Source organism: Aethalodelphis obliquidens, unplaced genomic scaffold, assembly GCF_003676395.1.
Source record: "Aethalodelphis obliquidens isolate GAN/ISIS:26980383/991018 unplaced genomic scaffold, ASM367639v1 scaffold58, whole genome shotgun sequence".
Lineage (NCBI taxonomy): Eukaryota > Metazoa > Chordata > Mammalia > Artiodactyla > Delphinidae > Aethalodelphis > Aethalodelphis obliquidens.
Window position 1 is genome coordinate 5,941,041 of NW_020838002.1, and position 26,926 is coordinate 5,967,966.

Below are 26,926 nucleotides of genomic sequence, written 5' to 3' on the forward strand. Positions count from 1 at the left end.
GAGTCATGGACATATATACACTACCAAATGTAAGGTAGATAGCTAGTGGGAAGCAGCCGCATAGCACAGGGAGATCAGCTCGGTGCTTTGTGACCGCCTGGAGGGGTGGGATAGGGAGGGTGGGAGGGAGGGAGATGCAAGAGGGAAGAGATATGGGAACATATGTATAACTGATTCACTTTGTTATAAAGCAGAAACTAACACACCATTGTAAAGCAATTATACTCTAATAAAGATGTAAAAATATATATATATATGCTTCCCCTGTACCCTTGCTCTAAAAGCTACTGAAGAATGTGCTCCACAAAAACTAGAGAATTCACCAAGAAAGGGGAAATCACAGGACCTAGGAAACAGAAGGTGCAAACAGGAGCGCGGTGAAGGGGATCCCGGATGACCTCTGTGTTCTGACATCGGGGGCAGGCGGTCCAGTTGCTTCTAATATTTTAGAAACAACTTAAATAGCCAACAACGGAGTTAAGGTTACATAAACTGTGAACTGTATTCATAGAATGGAATATTATGCAACCATTAAATATAAATTTATAAAAACATGTAAAGGATATTTTGTCATGTTAAATGAAAAATGAGCTAGATAGAGAATATATCTACCATATGATCAAAATTATGTGTACAAAAAAGTTATCCATTTTTTCCATAGAAAATAATGGAAGAAAATAGGCCAAAATGTTCAAACATAGAGTGTCTTTGAGGTGAGAGATGGATGATTCTTTTTCTTCCTTTATATTTTTCTGTATTTCCCAAATGTTCTATAATGGGAATGGGGAGGGGGAATCCTCACTTTTTAAAAGTATATTCTTTTGTTACGTTTCCAAATCTAAACTAATTTAAGGGCTCTGCCTCAACTAGGAGTCATAAAAGACAACGATATTTCCATACACATGAAGGCTATCAGAGCGGAAGGGAAGCTTTAGAGATCTCATCCAACTGTCCCATGTGGCAGATGAGGAACGTGAGGCCCAGAGAGATGAACAGACAAGCACAGGAAGATACAATTAGATGTGTGAGGGCAGGAATCTGATCCCAGGCCTCATAATGCCATCTAACTGCTCTTCCCATTTCACCATATGCCCTCCCTCAATCTTCACAATCCAGGTTATTAAATGTTTCAGCATTGCCACTCCAAGTGTGGCCTGGGAACCATCAACATTAGACCAGTTATTAGAAATGAAGACTCTCAGTCCTCATCCCTGAAAAAGGAAATAAGAATCTGCTTTTTAACAAGACAGTCCAGGGCACAGTTTCTCAGAGAAGTAACAAAATAAGAGAAATTCTCTCTTTGATGGTTTAGATGGAAGCAACTTCGGTGACGAAGTTAAAACAAAGTGATCTCAGCCCCAACACTGGGTTTGTGACAACAATCATGTACCTCTGTTTTCCTCATCTGTAAAATGGGGATGATAAATTTAGCATGGCGCGTGGTAAGTGCAGAGATTGAAGCTGGGGTGCAGTAAGCCATTACAAACAGGGCTAATAAATCCTTCTTGTTAGGCATGTTTCAACAGTCCTGGCACTCTGGGAGAGCTGGGGCTCTTCGCACAGTGCTTGGCACATAGTAAGCCCTCAGCTTTCTGTTTAATAAGTAACTAGCGGGAGCGCACGTGACAGCTACCAATTTTTTACTTGGATTGTCCTGTTCTATCAGAACATAACACTCTCAAAACTGCCAGTTTTCTCCCTTACAACTTTCAAAACTGCGCCAGCTCCCACCTCCACCAGTGAGGCTGGAAGTCACAGAAAAGGTTAATTTATACTGTGTAAATCATTCATGCTAGAACTCTCGCTGATTACAGACTCAGAAGACTCAACCATCCATCCTCTCTAACGCCCCCACCTAATTGTTACTCCGCCCACTGTTCTCCCTAAGCCACGCCCACGGGGGCCGCCCTTCCCATCCTGCTCCTCCTCCCCCTCCCCAAGGCCCTGCCGCCGCAGGCCTCTCGGCCTTCCGGTCGCATATTACACTCAGTCCAGCCGCCGAGCTCTAGCCGCAGGCCCCGCCCTCGCCCGCGGCTCCAGTGGACCCGGGCAGCTCCAGTGGCGTCCGCACGACCCCGCAGGCCTCCTGGTGGCGCGAGGGTGCGAGGAAGGCCCGAAACCTGGCCCCGGGAGCCGCGCCACCGCCCCAGACTAGGTAGGGCCGGAGGGGCGGGTGGGGCCGGGGCCGTGGCCCCCGAGGCCTCGCGAGAGGGGCGGGGCCGCGCGGTGGGCGGGGGCGGGCCTGAGGGAGGCCGCGCGGGCCCAGGAGCTGCAGTACGCGTATGTTTGCTGGGTGTGGGCTAATGGTTACGCGAGCCAGCAGGCTCCGTGCGGCCCACGCGCGCTGTCGCGCCCAAAGAGTGGGCGCCGCACCGGCCTTCCCGTGGGGGCAGCCTGTACATTGTGATTGCGCCTTTCCCCGTGCCGGACGAGGTGAGGAGGCGGTGGCCGGGCCCAAGGAGGAGGGAGGGGACGGAGCGTGACAGCCCTGGGCGCCGCCCCCTCGGCGCCGCAGGTCCGCGGCGCGGCCACCCGGAGGCACTGGGGTCGCGCCGCGGGGAAGACGGCGCGCGTGCCCCTCCTTGGAGAGAGCGGAGCCACCTGGGCCGACGGCGCTTTTGGGATCCCCTGAAAGGCAGGAAGGAGGGCGGGACGGGGACAGCGAGCCCGAGGTGGACCCGCCCGTGTCTCTCCTAGTTAGAAATAGACCTTGGGGAAGATGGAAGGGGAGAAGCGGCCGGCGCCTTACGAGGGCCTGTTTGCGGACGGGCACCTGGTCCTGTGGACGCTGTGCTCGGTGCTGCTGCCCGTGTTCATCACCTTCTGGTGCAGCCTCCAGCGGTCGCGCCGGCAGCTGCACCGCAGGGACATCTTCCGCAAGAGCAAGCATGGGTGGCGCGACACGGACCTGTTCAGCCATCCCACCTACTGCTGCGTGTGCGCGCAGCACATCCTGCAGGGCGCCTTCTGCGACTGCTGCGGGCTGCGCGTGGACGAGGGCTGCCTCAAGAAGGCCGACAAGCGCTTTCACTGCAAGGAGATCATGCTCAAGAATGACAGCAAGGCCTTGGACGCCATGCACCACCACTGGATCCGGGGCAACGTGCCCCTGTGCAGTTACTGTGTGGTTTGCAAGCAGCAATGCGGCAGTCAACCCAAGCTCTGCGATTACAGGTACGGCCTTTGTGGGTACTGATTGTCCCACAATGCTTGGAGGGAGTCAGGATTTCAAAGAGTGGGCGTAGCAGCCTGCTTTGATCTCCACAAATGGCCTCAACTGCCCACTTAGAGGACACAAGCTAATAAATAGCGCTGGTATTATATACAGTGAGGCAGCTTTGCAATAGTCATTTGCCTCGTTGATTCATCTAGCCTACACTCCTTAGCCAACTTGCCCTTTTGGGTAATAAAACTTGGCTCTTAACTTTCATCCAGAGGTCTCTAAGTGCCACATACTTTATGGCCACTGTATGTTATATTTTAGCTTTTGTTTCTATTGTTTAGCTCCATTTTGCATGAGAAAAAATGAAGTATGAACAAATTAACTTTTCCCTAGAGTCTCAAAACTGATTCATCCTGGGTGTTGTGTTATGAATGTACAATGAAAACAAGTGTCATTCCAGAGGAGCACTTTAAGTATCTTTTCTAATCTATATTCGGTGCTATAGTGAAATACACTCCAAAAGAACACTCCTTTTGCCAGATGGTGTTTCAGGACCTGTAGCATCTTAGACAAGTGACTTTGATTAATCCAAGAATATTTTAATCGCTTTTATATACACACTGGACAACACATTTGTGTTCTTAAATGTTGTCTGAAAATAGGTGAAGATGTCCTTTCCTCATGTTAGAGGTTGGTAATAAAAGGGGATGCTGCTTTGCAGATTATCTGTTCTAACTCATTTGAGAGAATTTGATAGTTCAGAGAAATTTACTCAGTGGTAAAGTAGAACTGGCATTCTGGATTTCTAACCCCCAGTACAGGGTTAGGAATACTAACCCCTGGCCTCTTCTCTGCCTTAAGTCTGGACATCTTCATTGTGATGGGTTTTGTTTCTGACAAGTTGAAAAGTCCCTAAACATATTTAAGAACAGAAATAGAAAGCTGGCATGAGATAGCAAGTTACTTTTTTGATTATATTTTGTTTATTTTATTTAAAAATCCTTTTTTTAATTAGCATGAGCATTGTTATATCAACAATTATTTTTAAATCTTATTTTAAATAATTTTGTACTTAAGATTTAGACTTTAAAAGTTACCAAAATATATACTTTAAACAACTACAGAGATTTATAACCATTTTTACTTGATATCTTTCAAATTTAGATGTCTTTTTGGCATCAGTGAGAGCTAGGTTACCAGTGTCTTTTAAAAAATTTCATAATTGTCTCCCTAGTTAAGCTTCAGTCTTGGAGAATTGGGATTAGTTGGAAAGAAGGCATGAATTGAATATTGTTTTATTTCCTTCCCTTCTTTGTGTCTCTGCAGAATTAGATTAAAATGGCTTCTATAAATATCTTAACTGCATTTCATATACTCCTTAACAAATAATCATAATGCTCTGATTCTCCAACCAAAAGATCTTTCTAGAAATGCATATCTGATTGGGGTTTCTGCTCTGTTTAAAACGCTTCAATTACCCCCATCACTTAAAGTGATGGTCTTTCAGTGTTAACTCCAAGTGCTTAACGTGGTATACAAGGTCCTCGTGCTCTCTGGACCCTGCCTGCCTGTCTAGTCTTATCTACCACCATCTGCATTAAACTTTATGCACCAGCAACATCAGGCTGGTTGTGGTTTCCTTTAAATACCCTTTTCATACTACCCTTTTTTTTCTCAAGGCTTAAGTATCCTCCTCCTGGCTAGCTTCTAGGCATCCTTCAAAGATTTTTTTTTTTTAATTTATTTGGCTGCGCTGTGTCTTAGTTGCAGCATGCGGGAACTTTTAGTTGCGGCATGCAGGATCTAGTTCCCTGACCAGGGGTCGAACCCTGGCCCCCTGCATTGAGAGTGCAGAGTCTTAACCACTGGACCACCAGGGAAGTCCCTCTAGGCATCCTAATGACTCATCTTGTGCCCTTTACTCCAGGAACACTTCCCTAATCTACTCACCCCTGCCCCCAATTTTTCCTTCTTAATGATGACATCATATCCTATATCTCAGTAGTTCTCAAAGTAAGGTCCCCAGACCAGCAGCATCAGTATCACTTGGAAACTTGTTACAAATGCAAATTCTAACACAGATTTAGATTTACACACTAAATAAAATATTTGTATTTAATACAAAATAAAATGTTTACAATATTTGAGACATACTTAGACCAAAAATTGTTTGTTGTTTATCTGTAATTCACATTTAACTGAGCATCTTCTATTTTTCCTGGCAGTGTTAGCCCCAGTCCAGACACACTGAATCAGAAACTTGGGCTGTCAACCAACAATCTTTGCCTAACAGGCCCTGCAGATAATTCTAAAGTTTAAGAACCACTGCTATATTTATGTACTTCTTAAACATGAGCCTCTGTCCTTAATTTTGTGTTCCCTCCTTTGAGCACAGTGAACATGGCAGTGATAGGTCTCCTTTTCTGCCTTAGCTTGTTCTTACTGGTTACTGAGCAGTCTGTTCCCAGCATGCTGGAACTCCTCACCCATGGTAAAAATGGTTCCTGTATAATTTAGGAAGTGTTTATCATTCCCAGGAGAAGAGAGCACAGTGTCCTGAAGTAGTATGTATTTTATAATATTCTGATTTATTTTAGCAGATAATTTTATGCAGGATTACAGTCTGCTGTGACCTTCTGTAGGAATGAGATATTTTGGAAAAAGGAACAGAATAAATATTTACAACCTTTAAACACAGACCAGACTGTCCCTCTCTGGATTTTATCCAGCCCTGGGGAGGGCTCCTTCTGTGTCTGCGTCACATTCTTGAGAAGTCTAAGATTTCAAGTGAACTGTGAAGACTGTTCAACAAGGTCGCATTTTGAAGGGCCATATGACAGGTGGTAACTGATTTTAAAGGCTACAGAATAAGTGACAAAGGACTTTTAATTTATACTCACTGTCGTTATTTAGTTTTCACATATTAAGCATATATTTTGTGCCAGGCACTGTGCTGGATCCTATTTTCCCTGTAGGCTTCTTTCTTTTCTGTGTTTTCCTGCCTCTGCCCCAACCACGGCAGAGTATGTCTGCACCTAGTATCATCTTATCACTGCTCCCCACACTTCTTTTGTTTCTTCTAACCTCTATTCTGACTAAAATAGGAAATCAGGTTCTATTTTTAAGTATTCATTATGTTTATTGAGTAAACCTTTGTTCCTTATAGTGTTCTGTCTCTCATTAAGAAAAGTTTTTGGTTTATATTGTATTTTTATTTATAAAAACCTTTATAAAACGCTTTTTTATTTATTAAAAAACCTTTTATTTATAAGGCCTTTTCTTCATTACACCCCCCTCCACACACACACACACACACACACACACACACAGTGATTAATAAAACAGGCTTCTGACTCTTGGAAGGTAATTACATTGGCAGCTTTACTCTAGGCTTTGATCTTAAACTTTATGATTCTGGATTCTAATGTTTATTCATTTCATTAATTATCCGAAACAATGAAAGGGTACCAAATTATCTTCTGGAGCAGAGGTGAGCATACTTTTTCTATAAAGAGCCAAACTAAGTATTTCAGGCTTTGCAGACCATATGGTCTGTTATAATTACTTCACTCTACCGTCCATCATAGTACAAAACTAGCAACAGACAGCACATAAATGAATGGCGTAGCTATATTCCAATAAAACTTATTCACAGAATTAGGAGGCAGATGTATTTGTAGTTTGCCAACCCCATTCTAGTGTGAATTTCATAGATGACCATCTCAGCTTCACATATAATTCTGTTGCCTCTTCTAGCATACTAAAGAAGAGAGCTATTGTGAACAGGTAACTTTAGAGAAGACTTTTTTTTTTTTTAATAAAACAGTCATACCCCTGCACAAGAATGGCACATAGGGTAATGTTCTGTGTCTTCATAAGGATAAGTTACATAATTATGTTTACTTGTCAGAACTCAGCAGATGTACATATTTGTACATTTCATCATATATAAATTTTACATTGAAAGAAAAAAACCTGTAAACAAATACTGAACTCAAGGTAATGATATGCCTGCTTGCTGAGGTGTTTAAGAGATATTCTAATGTCTGCGATTTATGTTTAATGCACCAAAAATAAGATAGATTAATGGATAGATAGAAATGAAACAAAGCAGTTACAGTTAATATATTAATGTTGGAATATAGGTGGTGGGCTTACCTGTGTTCCTGTAAAAAAAATTTTTTTAATGCAAAAACACTTAAAAAAGCAAGGAACTAATAAGAACCTACTGTATAGCACAGGGAACTCCACTCAGTACTACTCTGTAATGGCCTATATGGGAAAAGAATCTAAAAAAGAGTGGATATATGTATAACTGATTCACTTTGCTGTACACCTGAAACTAACACAACATTGGAAATCAACTATACTCCAATAAAAATTAAATTGTGTGTGTGTGTGTGTGTGTGTGTGTGTGTGTGTGTGTGTGTATAAAAGCAAGGAGACTATCATTGTGTTTTGGAAATACTTGCTGAAGTATTGAAAGGTCAAATCTCATAATGTCCATAATTTACTTTCAAATGATTTAGCAAAATATGAGTTTATTTTGAAAGAGAGAAAGAAAATGTGGGAGAAAATGTTACTTAAGAATCAGAGTTAAGGGTTGGTTTAAGGGTATTCATTTTGCTATTCTTTTGACTTCTGTGTAGGTTTAAAATTTTTCAAAATAAAAAGTTGGGGAAAGAATAAAGATCATAAACAATCACTCAAAGACATGACTGCTAAAACTAACTAAGTATCAAGACATTATTAGTAATGTCTTATTTTCCCATCAGGTTTGAAATCTAGGTCAAATAAAATACCAATTACAAAATTTATATCGAGAACAGGTCTCGATTTTGATTGTGGTATTTCTCAGGAAAAATATAGAGCTGAATAAGGAGTAAGTATTTTGGCTTTACCTTTACAGAGCAAAGGCTGATAATAGCCATCACCTTGGTTAAGAGTCTCTTCTGAAATTTATGAGAACTTATTAAATGATAAAGGTGTCACAAATCAGTGGGATAGAAAAGATTACTTTATAAATCATGCTAGGACATGTGCTCTTTGAGGAAATAAAAGTTGACTCTTCATATCACACTCTATACCAAAATAAACTCCAGATGGATTGAAGCAGGAGTTCTTAGTTCATAGATAGATAAGGTTCCAGGAAGCCTGACACTTTCATGAGATTCTCAGTGGAATCTGTAGCCCCAGAAGGTTAAGAAGCACTGAATTAAAGGCATAAATATGAAAACAAGTGTGAGGGGGGAATAGCTATAGGCAAATATCTAATTTGGAAAGGTAAAGGACTTCAGAGCATGAAAGCATTTAAATAAACCACAAAGGGAAGTACAGATCTGTCTAGCAAAAAATAAACTAAAGTACATTAAAAGGTAAATTTAAGAGAAAACTGAAATGTTTGCAATAACTATGACAGAAAAGAAGTTGATATCCTATATAAATTAAAAGTACATGCAGTTATTAAAACCTAGTAAAAGATGAATATAGACCATGAATCAATTCACAAAAAATTATGATATATCCATGTGATATGATATTAATATTCTTAACAAACCATGTTTTTTAAAAAATACTTAATGGCATAGGACAGAACTCATGATACAATTTCCAAAGAAAAGTACGGTCCAGATATATATATAAAAATACATCATATCCCTAACCTGAAAAATAAACATATAGGGACTGTAAAACTGAGAATAAATACATCAAAAAGTTAAGAGTAACTATCTCTGGATGACTTTTATGTCTTTCTGTATTTTCTAAATTCTAAAGCATAAGCCAATATCATCTAAAATACAGTTTTAAAAATTTATACAAGTAGTTCATGAATACATACTGGTGTTTAGAAACTCAAGCAATACCAAAGAACATAGAGTAAAAAGAGAATGTTCTTCTCATCCCTCGGTCCCATTTTTCTTCCCAGAGGAAACCATTGTGAAATAATTCAGTGGGTTTCCTTTCAGGTTATTTTCAGTAATAATATACTAGTTTAAAGTTAACGGTAGAGCGGTAGGTGGAGGTGGTATACTTCGGCTGCATTAGCAGTCTGTCGTTGTTTCTCAAGCTTAGGTTGAAAACAAGTGTTAACAGGGTTATCATGCAAGTTAATTTACAGTTTTCCCTTTAACACATCCTGCAGATAATTGTAATTTGGGCAGTAAATAGGATTCTTGGGTTAATAGCAGTAATTACTTGATAAAACTGAACATCCAGCTGAAAAAAAACTTTAAAATAGAAGTCCAAGAGAGTTGACCTTGGGGTGAAAGAGTTTTTATCCTCTTTTTATTTTTAATTTATTTATTTAATTATAACCATTGTTTTCTGTTGACCTGTTTTTGTCTGTACAGTCACAGCCTTATCTGTGAGTGGATTAAATACTTAGTAGATTAATAATAGAAACCCAGGACCTTTGCCAGTACTATTCTCTGCTTGTTTCATGCACGCATTCAAATGTAGAGGCAAATTAGAACATAAATATCTGTCTGTACTTCAGATGCAAACATATAGATTAGTTTCATATTAACTGCCAATAAGAAGTTGACTATTTTACTATATTTGCTAAAGTGTTCACAGATGGTTATAAGTCAGGCGGTTTTCACACTGGACCCTGAGGAACTCTTTTAAGGACCCAGGCCAATGGGGCATTTAAGCTAAAGGCCTTTAGGCCTCACGAACCTACTCCAGCCAAAGCACAAATCGATAGTACACAAAACCATTGTTCTAGACCAGCTTTGTTTATGTGGGTTATATCTACTAATATTTACCACGTTGTAAATTAAAACTGAGAAATTGTTTAAATATTCATTTTAAAAATAACAATAATGGTAACAAAATATTTTTGTGAAAATTTAGTGAGAAGATTGGCATCGTTTTACTTTTTTGGTACATTTCTTTGGTGTGGAAGTCAGCTAGCGCCTCCTATCTACTTCTGCATTCAGTCTGTTGGTTTAGCACATATCATATAGCTTCCGGAAAACTCCACCGTATATTTTGGATAGAATGAAGGTGAAATAACATATTATTATTCAAATGATTTTAACCTCAGAGACACCCTGAAAGGATCTTCCCCAGACCGCACTTTAAGAACCACTGTTAGATTAAACTGTCAAGTATGCTCAAAGTTTATTGTTCTAGGGACTTCCCTGGTGGTCCAGTGGTTATGACTCTGCACTTCTACTGCAGGGGGCACGGTTTTGATCCCTGGTCAGGGAACTAAGATCCCACATGCCGCATGGCCTCCCCCAAAAAAAAAGGGCATTAAAAAAAAAGTTCATTGCTCTATTTTCACTGTGCAGATACAATTATAAGTTTTTTATTTGCCAGATTTTTTCATTGGTGATGAAATTACTATTTCAGTTTTTTTTTTGACAAAAATGATTGGTTTGCAGATGAGTAAGATTGTGGTTTAAAGTTAATTATTGTCTTTGTTTTTTCCTTCCCTCAGGTGCATTTGGTGTCAGAAAACAGTACATGATGAGTGTATGAAAAATAGCTTAAAGAATGAACAGTGTGATTTTGGAGAATTCAAAAACCTCATCATTCCACCAAGTTATTTAACCTCCATTAATCAGATGCGTAAAGACAAAAAAACAGATTATGCAATGGTAATCAGAGTTTACTTTTCCTTATGTAACTGATTTCCAAAAAGTTATTTAAGTCAGTGTATGAAACACAGCTGTGTGTGTGAGAAGACTCATTATGGTAAGCCATAATGCCCTACCCACTTGCTAAAGATGTGCCGCAAATTTTGGCGCTCGAGTTCTTTCAGGTCTGAAGGGAAATTGGAATATGTTATATTAGTGGATCCTAAATCACTGAGTCCAAATCACTTGAGGAGCTTTTTAAAAATACAGACTTCTGAGCCCACCTCCATCACCATGTTTGATTTAGTAGATCTAGGGTAAGTCCCAGGAATCTGTATTTTGTTTAAGTCCTCAGATGATTCTGATGAACAGTCGGATTTGGGATTCATGATTATTGTCAGTGAAAACAGATTTTCCTCACACGTTGTTCTAAAAGAATTTTTTTGTTTGGAACCTCACGTAGGGGCCTGGAGATAAGTTTATGTTGCGCGTTAGATGCTCCCACAGATAATGGTGAGCATTAAAGCTGTTGACAATACTTGGCAGTATGTATGTGTATGAAAATTGGTACAAACATCTTTCAGTCTTCATGTAGTTCTGAAGGAAAAACTGTAAAATCTGCAATTATTTCCTGCTTGAATGTCCCAAAGTAGTTAAACTATTTCATTCTAAAACTAAATTGTGTTTTTTCCAAGTTCGGATTTTATATCTTAAATGTCATCTTTGTCAATATTCCTGCAAAAGAAAGAGGGATGTTAAAATTTAAAACATGTTTAATGTTGTTGTGATACTTTTTTTTAAATGGACAACACTTACGTATCTGAATTCAGTCTGAGATCATAGGGGATGAGAATCACTCAGTAAAACCGTGGAACATCTTCATTAATGTTATATCCACAAGGAGAAGGGGAGAGGAAAGAAGTGGTTAGATTAGAGAAACATTAATTTCATTTGACTTTGGGCTTTGTACAGTTCTGGATTCTTGAATCTATTTCTGAATATCCCATTAAAAAAAAAAAAAAAGCCTGAAAATTAGAATTCATCCAGAAAAGGACAGTCAGGGTTAAGAGAGCAGAGAAGATCAATGTCCATTCTATGAAGGGTTGAAACGTGTTGCCTGGGAGACAAGACTAATAAACAATATAATGCTTAAGGTGTTTGAACACAAGAGTTATATGGAAGAACAAATGAAATTATTCCTTGCCTCAGGAATCAAAAGTAGAACAATGGGGCTTCCCTGGTGGCGCAGTGGTTGAGAGTCCCCCTGCTGGTATGGGGGGACACGGGTTCGTGCCCCGGTCCAGGAGGATCCCACATGCCGCGGAGCAGCTGGGCCCGTGAGCCATGGCCGCTGAGCCTGCGCGTCCGGAGCCTGTGCTCCGCAACGGGAGAGGCCACAACAGTGAGAGGCCCACGTACCGCAAAAAAAAACAAAACAAATAAAAAAAAAAAAGTAGAACAATTAAAGTTATTGAAAGACAGATTTTTAACTCAATTTAAGTCAGAACTTTCTAATAATTTGATTTAGTAGTGGAATGGGCCGCCTTGTTAGTGAATTCCTTCTTACATGAGTATCCAAGTATATACTGGATGACTTATCTAGAATAATGTAGAAGAGAATTATATATTAAGCAGAAATTAGTTCATTTCTAAGGAACTTTTCCATTCTTAGAATTCTTTGATTTTTATATTGTATCGATTGGGATAGTTGTTCTCTCAGCAAATTTACAGCACTTTTGTTATTAAGAAATGAAAAAACTTATTGCTCACCATCTTTGAGATATTAAGGTCTTTTCACTCACATTAATTTTTTTAGCTAGCATCTAAGCTTGGAAAGCAGTGGACTCCATTAATAATCCTGGCCAACTCTCGTAGTGGAACTAATATGGGAGAAGGACTGTTGGGAGAATTCAGGATCCTCCTCAATCCCGTACAGGTAACCAAAGAGAAAACCTTCCTTTCTGTATTAAACTTTTCATTTTTAGTTTTACATTTTCCGTAAATTGTAATGGCTGTTAATGCTTGAAACCAGTAATCATCTGATTGTAGGGAAGAATAATAATTATGAAAGTATTGAGCCATTCACATATGTGGAGAAAGAGGGGTTCTCATGGTGGGGATGTAAAATGCTGCAGCAACTTTAGAAAACACTTGGACAATTTCTTAAAAAGTCAAACAGGGACTTCCCTGGTGGTCCAGTGGCTAAGGCTCCATGCTCCCAGTGTAGGTGGCCCAGGTTCGATCCCTGGTCAGGGAACTAGATCCCACATGCCACAGCTGAAAGATCCCACACACCGCAACTAAAGATCCAACAACGCCGCAATGAAGATCCTGCATGTGGCAGCGAAGATCCCGCGTGCCACAGCTAAGACCCAGCGCAGCCAAATAAATAAATAGATATTTTTTTAAAACAAGAAAGTCAAACATAAATTTACCGTACCCCCTAGAACTTCTAGGAATCTACCCAAGGGAAACAAAAACATATATCCCACAAACACTTTTATGCAAATGTTCATAGCACCATAATTCATAATAGCCAGAAAGTGAAAATACCCCACTGTCCATCAGTCGGTGGCTGGATAAAACAAAATGTGATATACCCATATGAATGGAATATTCAGTGATAAAAAGGAACTACTGATACATACATACATACTACAATAAATGACCCTCAAAAACATGCTGAGTGAAAGAAGCCCAATGCAGGGGACCCATATCGTATGATTCCATTTATATGACATGTTCAGAAAGGGTAAATCTATAGAAACAGAGAGTAAAACAGTGATTGCTGGCAACTGGGAGTAATTGCACACCAACATTTTTAAATGTGAGAATAAAAGACTCAGACCATTAAGATTGAGCTGACATGCTAGCGGCTTCTATTTTGAAAAACTAAACAACTCATTGTGCAACAATCATAAATGCAGTAACTTTTCTTTCTAATTTGTAATTTTCCCTTTCAACATTACACAACTTAAGGAAATATAAAAATAATTTTAAAAGGAAAGAGAAAGGGGAGTTCCCTGGCTGTCCATTGGTTAGGACTCGGCACTTTCACTGCCGTGGCCTGGGGTTCAGTCCCTGTTCAGGGAACTAAGATCCTGCAAGTCACGTGGCGCAGCCAAAATAAATAAATGAATAAAATTTTAAAGTAAAAGGAAAGAAAATCACCTGCATTATCTCCACACAAATACATCAGTTGTTTTCAGTTGTCCATGTTCTTTCCATGAATTGTCTGTGCATTTACATATTAGCATTTTGTAACAATAATCTAGGTAGAAGTTTACATTCTGTTTTCTTTACCTAAAAGTATATTTTTCCGTGTTGCAACATAGTCCTCATAATTATGTATGAAGTGACTAAGAAATAATCAAATGGATATATCTATATCCAGTCTCCTGCTGTTGGAGGTCAAGTTTCTCTCTAAGGTTGTGCCATTATAAATAATGCCACACTAAATATCTTTACACACGGGGCATTTTTGTCTTTTGAAATATTTTCCTAGATCATTTACAGAATTATAGGTATCAAGGATCCTTTCACCTTTATGTCATTTTATGCATATTGCAGAATTGTTTTCCAGAAATTGGTACTAACTTGCACTAGTAATGGAGTTTTTGAATCCAGTATAAAATATGAAGCACTAGTTAAAGGTGAACTTAGCACAGCCTGGTTTTATGTGAACAGCAAAGAGGAAGTATTGTATAATGGATAAACTACAGGATTGAATTTGTATGTTAGCACCTAATTATCAGAGGAAGCGTAGGCAAGTTATTTAACCTTCCTGTGCCTCCATTTCCTGGACAGTAGAATGAGGCTTACTCGTGCTTTGTAGGGTCAGCATTGGGATGATCCACAGTGAATGTAGTCTGGCATAGTGCCTGGCATATTGTTAAAGATAAACGCGTTGTAGCCAGTATTGTTATTTATGCATATCTATGTACTCATCTAGAAGGAAATTATCCTCACAGATGGATGACAGTGTTGGATAAAATAATTTTTTCCTTTTCTTTCACGTCTAGGTTTTTGATGTTACTAAAACTCCCCCTGTCAAAGCCCTGCAACTTTGTACCCTTCTTCCCTATTACTCAGCTCGAGTCCTTGTTTGTGGAGGGGATGGGACTGTGGGCTGGGTCCTGGATGCAGTTGATGAAATGAAGATTAAGGTATCCATCTTTAAGACCTACTTGCCTTTCACAGAAGCACTTCTAAGATAACTATACAGTATTTGTGCTTATATTTTTTATTATGCAGATGAATATTAGAAGACATTGCCAATTTTAAATATTGTGATTGAGCAGTTATTATTATATTTGTATCTTTATTGCTTTGGCTTTAAATTTTACCAAATACTGTTACCCTACAAATAGTCTGAAGAGAAAAATCAAAAATATATCTTCTATATTATAGGGACAAGAGAAATACATTCCACAAGTTGCAGTCTTGCCTCTGGGAACAGGCAACGATCTATCTAATACCTTGGGTTGGGGTACAGGCTATGCGGGAGAAATCCCAGTTGCACAAGTCTTAAGAAACGTGATGGAAGCAGATGGAGTTAAACTAGATAGGTAAGTTATACTTCCCCCCAAAAGTAGATTTCTTGAGCTTTGGGAATATTGTTTGGATTATAAATGAAAACTTGTATAGTTATAAAGTTAAATGTAATTTAAAGGTAAAAAACTACGTTAGTTGTACTTATACATGGATACTGGTGTTTTATTTTGTTGCTGTATATTTTGTTGTTATGTAAGGACTGAAGTCATAAATTAGGCTGAGTACTCATTTCAAAACTTACATACTTGCTTAAATGTGCTTATTTCTCCAAATGCTATTTTAATAGAACAACCTCGTCTACCAGGTGTCCAGAGTTGATTGGTAATAATTATAGTTAATTGGCAGTTAATTTGGTAATAATTACTGGTTCTTTTTTTAACTTCTGTTTTAGATGGAAAGTTCAAGTAACAAATAAAGGATACTACAACTTAAGAAAACTCAAGGTACGTTTTTAGGGCTGCAGTTTCGAGTGGTCTCAACAACCATGATGGAGTGCTTCCATTGTGGTGCTGTGGTGGGACACAGCGACAGGTCCTTATCTTTAGGGAGCTGGTTATGAAATAGGCTGGGGGTGTGCCTGGTTCCACCCTGGTAGATCAGGCTGGAAATATTTCAGGGGAAGTGACCTGGGAGTTGGTCCTTAAAATTTAAATACAATTTAGATCAACAGAGAAAGGAACAAAAGGCTTCCCAGGTAGAAGAAATAGAGACGAGAGGGTGCACATCATGGTAAATAGCAATACAGAGATAGCGGATCTGTATTTTTAAAAAGATACTCTGGAGATAGTGTGAAAATAGCTTAGAAACCTGCACTATGACCCAAAACAAGGGAATCTTCAGATGAGGACAATTCAGAGACGCTTTAGAGGCGGAATTGATCAAGACTCGGCGGCTGATTGGTGTCAGGGGAAGCGAGAAAAAACGTTACTGCCAGATTTCTAGTTTTTATGACAGGATGTATAGAAGTGACATTAACCAAGATAAGAAAAATAGAGTTTCAGGTTTGAATAGGAAGAAAATGCGTTAAGATTTTGGGCATGTCACCCTTGAGTCTGTGGCCCACTGAACAAGAAGTCAGAAATGCAAGCTTATTGCTCAGGAAGAAGATTAAGTGCAGCTAGGTTGAGGGGATCCAGGCTGGACTAGGAAGTAAGATAAGTTAAGCGGGGACCAATAGCCTGATTGAGACTGAAAAAGCTGAGAGCCTGAGAGCTGCAATGGAAGTAAAAAGCAAATGTAATGGGAACACAGGAGTGGAAAGCCTGGGTGCAAAGTAGAGCCATTTAGATGTAGCATATTAACCAGAAATGGAAAGTGAAATTTATATCTTATAGGATCAGCCTTTGAACTGAAGCTTTATCTCTGGAAACTTCACTGGATAGCATAAAATAACTACGCAAAAAGTGAATGCAGAAAGTACTTAATTTTCATAAAGAACACAAAGACTAAGATTTACATATTTATTATATAACACAGGCTTGGATGAAGCATAATCTGTTGCTTATTTTTACCCTTTTCCACAGGAATTCACAATGAACAACTATTTTTCTGTTGGACCTGATGCTCTTATGGCCCTCAATTTTCACGCTCATCGTGAGAAGGCACCATCTCTGTTTTCTAGCAGAATTCTTAATAAGGTGTGTTGGATAAAATAACCTTTCCTGCTTATCACCTAAGGTACAGTAAAAATCAATAGTTCAATTATATCTAGCACTCTTTCAACTAGATTGAGATAGAACTAACTTATGGAAACATTTACCTGTTCTGTTTTATGTAAGACTGTCAAATTAGATCCTTAAATATATTGAAGTATTTCATAACCACGACCAAATTTTTTAACTCAGAGTTGGGATGTTTTACAGCATATTTCACTTAGATGGCAACTAAATGGAATATATGAGAGTTTATCTTACTTAAATGGCAAGTAGAATTGGAAATAAATTTAGGCAGGATAAATTTTTGGTGAAGTCATTAATGGAAAACTAGATTCCATTGGCCTGAAAAGACTCTAAAAGGCAGATGAGGTAAGAAAAGGAGCCGTTTGTTTACCGCACTTTTAACTGGGATCATCTCTGGTTTCTAGTACAGTTGATTCCTTTGGTGGAAGTTTTGTCTTGGAATCTTTTTAATGACTTTTGGTGATTGAGCAATAGGATGCAAAAAATAGATACAAAACAGTTTTGTTCCTGGTTCTGTTTTACAAATATTTCAAATTTACAAATAGCTCTCTTTTATTAATATAGTTACTAAGGCAATAAGAATTGCTGTTTATACAGTTGCTAATTAACATCTCAGTGCTTCCATCAACCTTTCTGTATTCAAAAGTGATTATAAAATGTTTGCTAGACTTACCTGTGTTACTTTCATTAAGTAATCTGAAATACTAGGAAAAGGTGGAATTTTCTAATTTTAACACAGTATTTCTTTATAAGGTGTACCTTTTTGGATAATCTGGGAGAAAACAGCATTTAAGCACAAATCACCCATCCTACTTTCCCCTGAAAAAATGGGCTAATCAAACTCAGAAGTAATGGTGCCCCTTCTTCCATCTGTATCTAGTCCACTCTCTGGATACATGACTCAACCATCACATCAGGGAGCTTTGATTCAGTGTCTTTTTCTTGCTTACAGGGCTTCTTAGATTGCTTTAATATCATATTTTCTGTCCATTTCTCATAGGCTGTTTACTTATTTTATGGAACCAAAGATTGTTTAGTGCAAGAATGTAAAGATTTGAATAAAAAAGTTGAGGTAAGCTTTTTTTTTTTACATCTTTATTGGAGTATAATTGCTTTACAATGGTGTGTTAGTTTCAGCTTTATAACAAAGTGAATCAGTTATACATGTACATGTGTTCCCATATCTCCTCCCTCTTGCATCTCCCTCCCTCCCACCCTCCCTACCCCACCCCTCCAGGCGGTCACAAAGCACCGAGCCAATATCCCCGTGCCATGCGGCTGCTTCCCACTAGCTATGTACCTTATGTTTGGTGTGTATATATGTAAGCTTTTAAACTTTTAGGTGGTCTCTGGATTATGAACTTTTTTTTAGCGAAAACGCTGAACTTTCTATTAACATATTTTGCTAACACACAGGGAGTATTTACTGTGTACCAGACACTTTACTAAGTGCTTTGTACACATTTTCCCACTGAATTCTCACTACAACCTGTAAGGCAGGTGCTATTATATTCCCATCTCGCAGAAAACTATTTGAAATTAAATAACTTGCCCACATTCACAAAGTGCCCAAGGATATAGGTAACCAGGATTTGAAGCCGGGATTATGTAACTCCAGAGTCTGTTACATAGACAGACTCTGAACAGCGTCCATGTGAGTTCTCTGACACAGTGCCTAACTCATCATGTACTCAGAGGAAGTTTAAGCCCAAAGTTTAACTCCTATTATGGTTGTGATGTGTCTCTCTTACATACTAAAGCAAAATAGAAATGTATGAGCAATAAAGATAGGATATTCATGATTGCTTATTGCTACAGCACCCCTGACATCACGATATGGCAAAGTTTAATATGTATTTCTTGCTTGCTTCAGAAAAGAATCTGTAATCGTTAATAGCAATGGCAAAGACATTAATACAGAGAAACCTAGAACTACTAAAATAAGTAAAAAGGGGGACTTCCTCCACAGTCCAGTGGTTAAGACTCCACACTTCCACTGCAGTGGGCGTGGGTTTGATCCCTGGATGGGGAACCAAGATCTCACATACCATAGCTCAGCCAAAAAAAAAAAAGTAAGAAGGGAAGAGCCAAACAATAAACAACTTAGGGAAAGAGTGAAAAAAGAGCCAAGAGGGACGAGCCTGACTGTATACTCGCCAAGGAAAGCTGCTGCGGTGAGGTAGGCGCTGAGCTCACGGCACAGGAGGAATGGCGAGGGTTGCCATAAAAAATGTTGCCTTCTGCTTTATCATATTTCCTTTTTCCTGGGCTTTGATAGCAGGGGTAGAGTGAAGCATACAAGGTAGCACTTTTTTTTTTTTTTTGGTCTAATAGTTTATTTATACAAAAATTATTTGTGAAACCACCTACAAAATGCCAGGCACTGTTCTGGGTACTAGCTGTACAGTGATAAATCCCTCGGTCTCACTAAGTTTACAGTCTGGAGAGAAGAAAGACATTTAAATCATATTGCAATATGGCATGAGAAGTGATCTGATAAGGAAAATATGCAGTCTTAGAGGAATAGATAAGAGCAGTACATAACCCAGGGACTGGAAACTGTCGAGGGAAAGTGACTGACAAGGAAGTCTTTCTGGAAGAAGTGACAAGCTGCCGTCTGCAAATTAAATAAAACTTAGCTAAGTGAAGAGAGGTGAAAATTATTCTAGGCTTAGAACAGCATGTGTGGAGGCCCAGAGACAAGAGAGAATGTGACATATTTGAGTGTGTTCAAGCTGGACCATAGCTTGCGGGAGAGAAAGGGATAAGAGAGCTGAGGCTGGAGAGATGGACAGAGGCCAAGATCACAGAGGAACTTGTGACTTGTTAAGGAACTTGGATTTCATCATGAGCACTGAGTCAAGCCATTGAAGGGATGTAATAAGGGGATAAGTGTCAATCTCACCAATCTTTGAGAGATGAATAAGAGGACAGTAAAGCTAGAGGAACGATGGGCTGCTGGACTAGGGTACTGTCAGGAATGATGGAGAAGGATGGTTACTTAGAAGAAGCAGCATCAGTTGTTTTTAGTGATTAATTGGTATGGAGGGTAAAGGCACAGAAGTCAAAGATAATTCCCAGGTTTCTGGTTAGGCTGCGGCATTGGGGGCGGGGGAGTGCTACTCTTTCTTGGGAAAGTAGATTAGGTGCCACAGTCAGTTGGCAGTGTTTTGTGGGCAGTTAGATTTATAGATCTAGCCCAGTTCACTTTCCTGGACAAGCAAAATAGAGCCATCAGCACAGAGGTGGCAATTAGCAAGATAGAAGTGGCTCAGATTTCAATCCAGAGTGTGTAGAGAAGAGAAAGGAGCCCAGTACATAGCCTATGTGGAATGCCTTCAACGTGAGGTTGGGAGTAGTGACTGAGGAGGAACATCTAGAGAAGTAGTCTGGTTCCCAGAAAGCAAAGGAGGAGAATAATTCAGGAAAAGAGGAAGGGGTCAACAGTGTGAGGTGCTATTAAAACAGCAAGTTAGATAAAACCTGAAAATATAAGGGGATTCAACAAAAAAGGATTTCTTTGATGACCTTGGTTTTAGAAATTTTCATTTGTTATAATTCATTTATTACAGTAAACATTGAACAGGTGAGAAAGGCCAGGTTACCTGGAGTGAGGAGTAGGAAGCAGTCTTCCTACCAGCTGTCACATCTTATGTGTATGAAAATGGATGGGAATTCTAAGTGAGTATGTCTGGCAGTAGCATACCCTGAAGTAACTTACTCCTTGTATTTCTTTAAAGCTAGAGCTGGATGGTGAGCGAGTAGAACTGCCGAATTTGGAAGGTATTATCGTTCTGAACATTGGCTACTGGGGCGGTGGCTGCAGACTGTGGGAAGGGATGGGAGATGAGACTTACCCTCTAGCCAGGTATGTACATTTGCAAGTGATTTTTTATGTCGCTGGTTTCTGTCGTTCTTTGTAGACTTTTAACATTTTCCCCACAGATTTTCTTTATTATATACCTTGTTAATATCAATACTTCATAAGTTGTTGGTCCACCTGTGTTAAAAAGTAATTGTCCTACTGGGGCTGATTTTATTTTATTGCATCACATAATCCATATTTCCTTTGTCCAATTTTAGGCATGATGATGGTTTACTGGAAGTTGTTGGAGTATATGGGTCTTTCCACTGTGCTCAGATTCAAGTGAAACTGGCAAATCCTTTTCGAATAGGACAAGCACATACAGTGCGGGTAGGTGAAATATTGCTACAATGGACCAATTTGTCCATTTCTAAGCCATTGATGTGTAGAAGTAAGTATACGTGCTATACCTTGCCTTAAACCAGTATGTGGTTTACAGCCCATGCTGTTAGTCACCCTCCACCAGGGGTGAGTAGGATGGGGAGAAACAGGAAATATGACCCTCGATCCAGCTGAAGAAATGAAGTGTTCAGTGAAAAAAAATCCCTTAAACAATTGAAGAATAAAGATATATTCAGATTAATTTTCTAAGAGTGAAATGCTAATAAATGTCCCTGAGAAGGGTTAAGGGACTTGGGGTGTTATTAAGGAAGATTTTTCTGAGCTTTTTGGGGGCTGACGGTTTTCTCGTTATTTGTCCCTAATTCTAGCTGATCTTGAAGTGCTCGATGATGCCGATGCAGGTAGATGGGGAGCCATGGGCCCAGGGGCCCTGCACTGTCACCATAACCCACAAGACACACGCGCTGATGTTATATTTCTCTGGAGAACAAACAGATGACGACATCTCTAGTACTTCAGATCCAGAGGACACAAAGGAAGCTGAGTAGGTGGAGGAGGAAAAGAGAGCTTAGTGTAGAATCCTCACAAGCGAGTAGTTACACATTCATCCAAAATAGAACTCTGTCAGCTGGTTTAGTCTTCATTTCATCAGTAGTCTAATGGGTATACATTTATGTAAATAGCATTCCAAAATCAGCCAGAGCTCCGGTTGCTTCCAAATGCCTGGTCTTTTTTCAGCAAACTCTTTGATCATGTAGCACTAACTACAAGTCCCAGGACATTCCCTGAAGGCTCTGTGTTTGAGAGTTGGCTCGCTGAAGTGTGCACTCGTTCCTTATTCTTGAGCCACACAGTTGATGGACACGTACATGCGACAAGATGTGGGTGGGAAAATCATTTCCATCTTAATTTTTACTGTGGTGACACCATAACGTTTTAAAAATTACTTGCGTTTTTGAAAGGAGATAGTTGGTGTCAAACTGGCAAGGTTCGTGCTGGACATCCTCCCTGCAGCATGCCTCTTAAGATTTCCTACAGCCCAGCACCGGGTGGATCCATAAAGATCTGTTTCCAGGAACCCCAAAAGGAGACATGGAAAAGGAAGACAACACTCAGATTTTTTACTTTAAATTTTATTTTAGGAACATTTTCAGACCCCCTAATGTTGTTTGGTTAACTCTGTTAATGACCAAGTTGAGCTGAAATTCAGCATCTTGTTTTATCCCAGTGTAGCCAAAAGAGAACCACCTAGGTGAATTGCAAAATTAACATTCAGAGCACTTTGGATTGGAAGTTACAGGTTTTGGAACTTCCCTCGTGGTCCAGTGGTTAAGACTCCACGCTTCCATTGCAGGGGGAGTGGCCAAAAAAAGAAAAGAAAAGAAAAAGAAAGTTACAGGTTTAAAGCTGGATGGTTCACCGACTTCTCTTTTGATTAAAAGACAGTGTCAACAATTCAAAAAAATGTACTAAAGAAAATTTACCAGTCAGATTAACTGCCCAAAAATGTTCAGTGTTAATTGATAAGTTTTAAAAATTTAGTGGTCTGGTAGTATTTTGAAATATAGTAGTCTTTTATATCCAAAGTACTTAACAGAATTTCCCCTTGGGGAAGTGGATATGGAATCCTCTGCTAAAATGTTTATATCATATTTATTTTAAAATGAGAGATATATATTTTTTTACTTATTTATTTTCTTCATTGTCGTATACCTGTGTTTAGTGTTTACAATATATTGCTTTATTTAATAAGTTAAATTGATCACATAAATTCTGCTACTCACAATCAGAAGTGTAGCCTAAGTAATAGTTGAAACCCATAATTTAATTCTCGTGACAGATATATTATGTAGATATTCTCATTCTTCAGAAATATGCCGAGGGTGCCCCTCTGCTGCTCCCCAACCTACTCCCTCAGGTCCGGCCGTGGGGCCACCCCACGGGGCCTCCAGCCTGGTGTTTTAGGACAAATGGCCCATTTGTGGGCTTGGTGGTCTTTTATGACATTAATCTCTGAAGGATTGGAATGTATCCCCCCAAACACTGTTAGCTCCCCTTAAGGGTCTATTAGGAATCTGTCATCTATTATGAATTGCCAGAAACTTAAATTTCAGTCACCTTCAGGCCCAGGCCATGTTTTGAAGGAACAACTAAGTAGTGTATACAGTAGTCAGTACATTACATTAGAATGCTTTTATTTTGCTTAAATTAACCTCTTCCAGGTCTCAGTGGGAGCAGCTAAATTCTAGTATTCTTAAGATTTTGTGAGCAGAGCTGTTTTCACCTTATTCATATACCATTCGTGGTAGGTTACCTATTGCGGTGGTGGGAGAGTTTGTAGATTTTCTTTCAAGGGGCTGATCATGTTTTGAGTATAATGAGCTTCATTGTTTAATTCATGGTCAAAATTGTTACAGATATCACATTTTACAAATATACTGTTAAATTCACTTTGCTTTAGGCTATATTTTATCTATAATTCGTAGTGCTAATTATAGAATCAAAGTAAATATTTAATATGGGATATCAGAATTAAAATAATCAAAATAACTTATCATTTTTTTAATTTTTAAAACTGTAACTATAATGTTACATTTGATTTTGAACAGATTTATATACAACACCCTCATTTATTTAAAAACTGTTTTTTCAGTTTTCATAATCCAGTGAAGTTTTTTCCCTGCTTTGACCCTTCACAAAGTTTACCTATTACTGTATTCACTCATTCAGACTTAATTTTTATTTAGGAAAGTTATTTCAGAATACCATATCATAAAACATAATATCTTACTTTTTAAAAATTCACTAACTTTTTGGGCACATTTACTCAGCATTTCAAATAAATGTGTAGGCATGTGCCTTGTTTTAAGTAAGTACAATTTATAAGACTCATGTTTGCAAGTTATATTTTAGAGTAGCAACTGTTGACATTACCAGGGATTCCACACTTTACAAAACATCATTTGCCACAGGATGTTTCTGTTCCATTTTAAACTGTCTTGATTAAAAAAAAAAAAAAAGTAACTTCTAAATTCTCAGGAAGAAGTGTAGTAAAGCATGTCTTCATGCCTGTTTTCAGATTTCTCTCATCTTTTACTGTTCTAATGCATTCCTAACTCCTCGCAAACTTAGCAACTTAAATACTGAATACCTGGCAGCTCTTAGGGATCCCATAAGTAGATGGAGATAATTTTCAGTGCTTTGTTATATTTAATAGAAATCAAACTGACTTGTGTTTTAAAATACAAGTTGTCTAATGGTAAGATTACATGATCTTAAATGTGTTTTAGGTTTTCTGCAACAATTAGCTGTGACCCCTTGATGTAGCTAATGTTTATAAAATTTTATAGTCAAAATTATTATTTTTTTTTTTTAGTGTGTGTCAAAAAACATGTAGTATATGTTTGCCTGCTTAGAGTTGGAAAATATACTGTGACTCAGAAATTGTAAACAGTTCTTTTTGTGCTGTAAAAATGAATACTACCAGTATGTCAAAAGAAAACTAGTGTGCATTTGTAATATAAAGTAAAATTGTATTTAATGTATATTATGGAATTTTAAATTTGCGCTCACTTAGGAAACTGTACAGGTGATGTTAATTTACAGATTCCTGTGGATCTGAATACGTAATTTGTAAGCTTTGTGTGGCTTTCCCCTCAAAACGATAACACTGAAACAAGAACCAGCACTTTATATTCAGACTTCTAAAAAATTCTACCTAATTTGGGACAATGGAACATAGGTAGATTTACTTTAAAAATCTAGAAATTTAAAAAGAAAACAGTGTTGTTACTCTATCCCAATCTGAATGAAAGTGTGTTCTCAGCAACAAGACAGAAGAGGTGGTTTTGGTTTTGCTTTTTAGAAGTATGCCCCTGCCTTTCTCAAATTTTCCCTTGAAGGCTTATCTCCTGTTTCTCCAAGTATACTCTGCAGTCTGTCCGCAGCATCAGAATCACCTCAGGAGCTGGTTGACGGTGTGGCTGCCTAAGCCCAGCAACCAGCCCTTGACCTGAGGAATTGGGGTCTCTGGAGGTGGGACCTCGGCATCTCTGGTTTCATTAACAGGCACCTCACGTGCTTCTGATGCGCACTGAAATGTTAAAGTTACTCGTCTGTACCTCGTGTGTTCACCCAGGGCTTTTGCCGGCTAGATACTATGCAGAAATTTTGAATTAATTGGATGTTCTTAAATGTGTTTTTCCTTCACTCCACTAACTGCTTTCTTCCCCCAAAATCTATCTTCTAAAGGAACTCTATGAACAATTGGTTCATATCCTATGCAAATTGATAAACTCTGTTACATAAACATTGGTAGCCTCAGATTTTTCTGTGGAACTATGGGTTCTGGGCTATGATCCATGGAGTCTTGGAGGACAAGCAGTGCTTCAGGGGCCAGTGGAGTGGAGCCCACTGGGGCTTCTGCTTTCTCCCCACGCCGGGGTGCTGCTTTCAGTAGATAAAACACTTCCTTTTTTTAAGAAAATAGTTTCCACTATTTTCTTTCAAAGAGTTCGGAAGCCACTATAATGACTCTGTCACCTGGTTAATTTTCTACTGATTTTTACATATCCAGAAACCTCGTGTTTTTTTGTAAAAAGAGTATTTTGGATGTCTCAGTTGCTGCCTGGAATAGGGCCACTTGGAATATGGCTATTTCACAAATTTTGAAGGCATTTTGTTGAATAGTAAAGCACTGACTTAGCCTCTGTTCCTTGTACTTCTAATTTTAGTAAAGTATAGAAATGGTCTGTGTATTTAATTTTAGTTACGTAAGTACACACACACACACACACACTTACCCCCATGGCCCTGACTGTGCAGTCAGTGCATGAGGCCCACAGGTCTCAAAAAGGTGCATTCTAAGGTTCTGGAGAAAGAATCACAAAATGTCACCCTCTAATACAGAAGTTCACAGAACTTAAATGATTGAGGTTAGTCACCTACAGAAATGTCTGCAGAAACTAAGTCACCTAGAAGCTATAAATTGACGTGTACTGCTGATAGTAGACCTAGGACACTTCAGTCTCTGCAAAGATGCCCTGAGCTACCTCACCGATAAAGGAAGTGTCAAAGCAGAATGCGCCTTGCAAGATAAACTACAGGAAATCACCATCACGTGGTACTTTTTGATGACTGACTCGGAATGTGGAAAAGAGAGCTGGAAAGTTAGATTGCTTTCCTTGTTCCTCTGACATTGTCCAGGCGAAGGGACAACCTGACTGGATGAGAAGGTTGGGCTATCTGAGCAGATTCCTAGAGTAAGGAAGGGTGCTTTGTGTACTTGGGTGACAGTGGCTCCTAAGAACTTTTGTTCTCATTACTCCAGTTCTGGGCTCTGCCAGCAGTCTTCTTCTCAAATTTGATCAGCTTGAATGAGCCCAGCACATAAGTCGGCGCTCTGGTTTTAGTTCTGTTTTGTGCAGGTTTAGAGCAGCCAGATCCTTGGCCCTGATCACCTGCAGGTGAACTGACTGGATCGGCTCTGTGAACCCACAGTGTCAAGGACGCTTGTGACGGGTCCGCTCGAGCAGCCAGCTGGCCTCATGTACTTTCTCCCCCCTTGGCCTCAGTACTATGTCCCTATCACTAATTACCCTGTGTTAAATGCTTTTGTTGTGTTGGGTCTGTATTGTGGTCAATGCCTACAGAGAGAGAAATGTGAATTAAAGCATTTGATACGTCGATGATGTTTGCTTGTTTTTTAATAAAATTAAAGTGCAGCACTTGAAAAGTA

General features: G+C 39.1%; 1 protein-coding gene across 4 annotated transcripts; it reads left to right on the forward strand.

Annotated features, from left to right (window-relative positions):
* Positions 1-831: 831 nt before the first annotated feature.
* On the forward strand, positions 832-26,926 carry DGKE (diacylglycerol kinase epsilon). 4 transcript variants are annotated; one of them, XM_027087122.1, is made up of 13 exons: positions 1,290-2,433; positions 2,698-3,174; positions 10,611-10,770; positions 12,566-12,685; positions 14,772-14,915; positions 15,160-15,317; positions 15,695-15,746; positions 16,827-16,940; positions 17,983-18,054; positions 20,723-20,850; positions 21,066-21,177; positions 21,558-21,733; positions 22,418-26,926. In XM_027087122.1, the coding sequence occupies exons 2-13, from the start codon at positions 2,720-2,722 to the stop codon at positions 22,443-22,445; spliced, it is 1,719 nt and encodes a 572-aa protein (XP_026942923.1). In that variant the 5' UTR covers positions 1,290-2,433; positions 2,698-2,719; the 3' UTR covers positions 22,446-26,926. The 4 variants fall into 4 exon arrangements, with proteins under 4 accessions (XP_026942926.1, XP_026942923.1, XP_026942924.1 ...); XM_027087123.1 differs by having other exon boundaries at positions 1,290-2,155; XM_027087124.1 differs by having other exon boundaries at positions 1,294-3,174; positions 21,558-26,926.

What these genes read in the sequence shown, in the direction of transcription:
- DGKE (XM_027087122.1), top strand. Translation starts at nt 2,720, where the DNA reads ATGGAAGGGGAGAAGCGGCCGGCGCCTTACGAGGGCCTGTTTGCGGAC. An exon ending in GATGGAGTTAAACTAGATAG is followed by an intron (nt 15,318 to 15,694) that starts GTAAGTTATACT and finishes CTTCTGTTTTAG; the next exon opens with ATGGAAAGTTCAAGTAACAA. An exon ending in CTAGCAGAATTCTTAATAAG is followed by an intron (nt 16,941 to 17,982) that starts GTGTGTTGGATA and finishes CATTTCTCATAG; the next exon opens with GCTGTTTACTTATTTTATGG.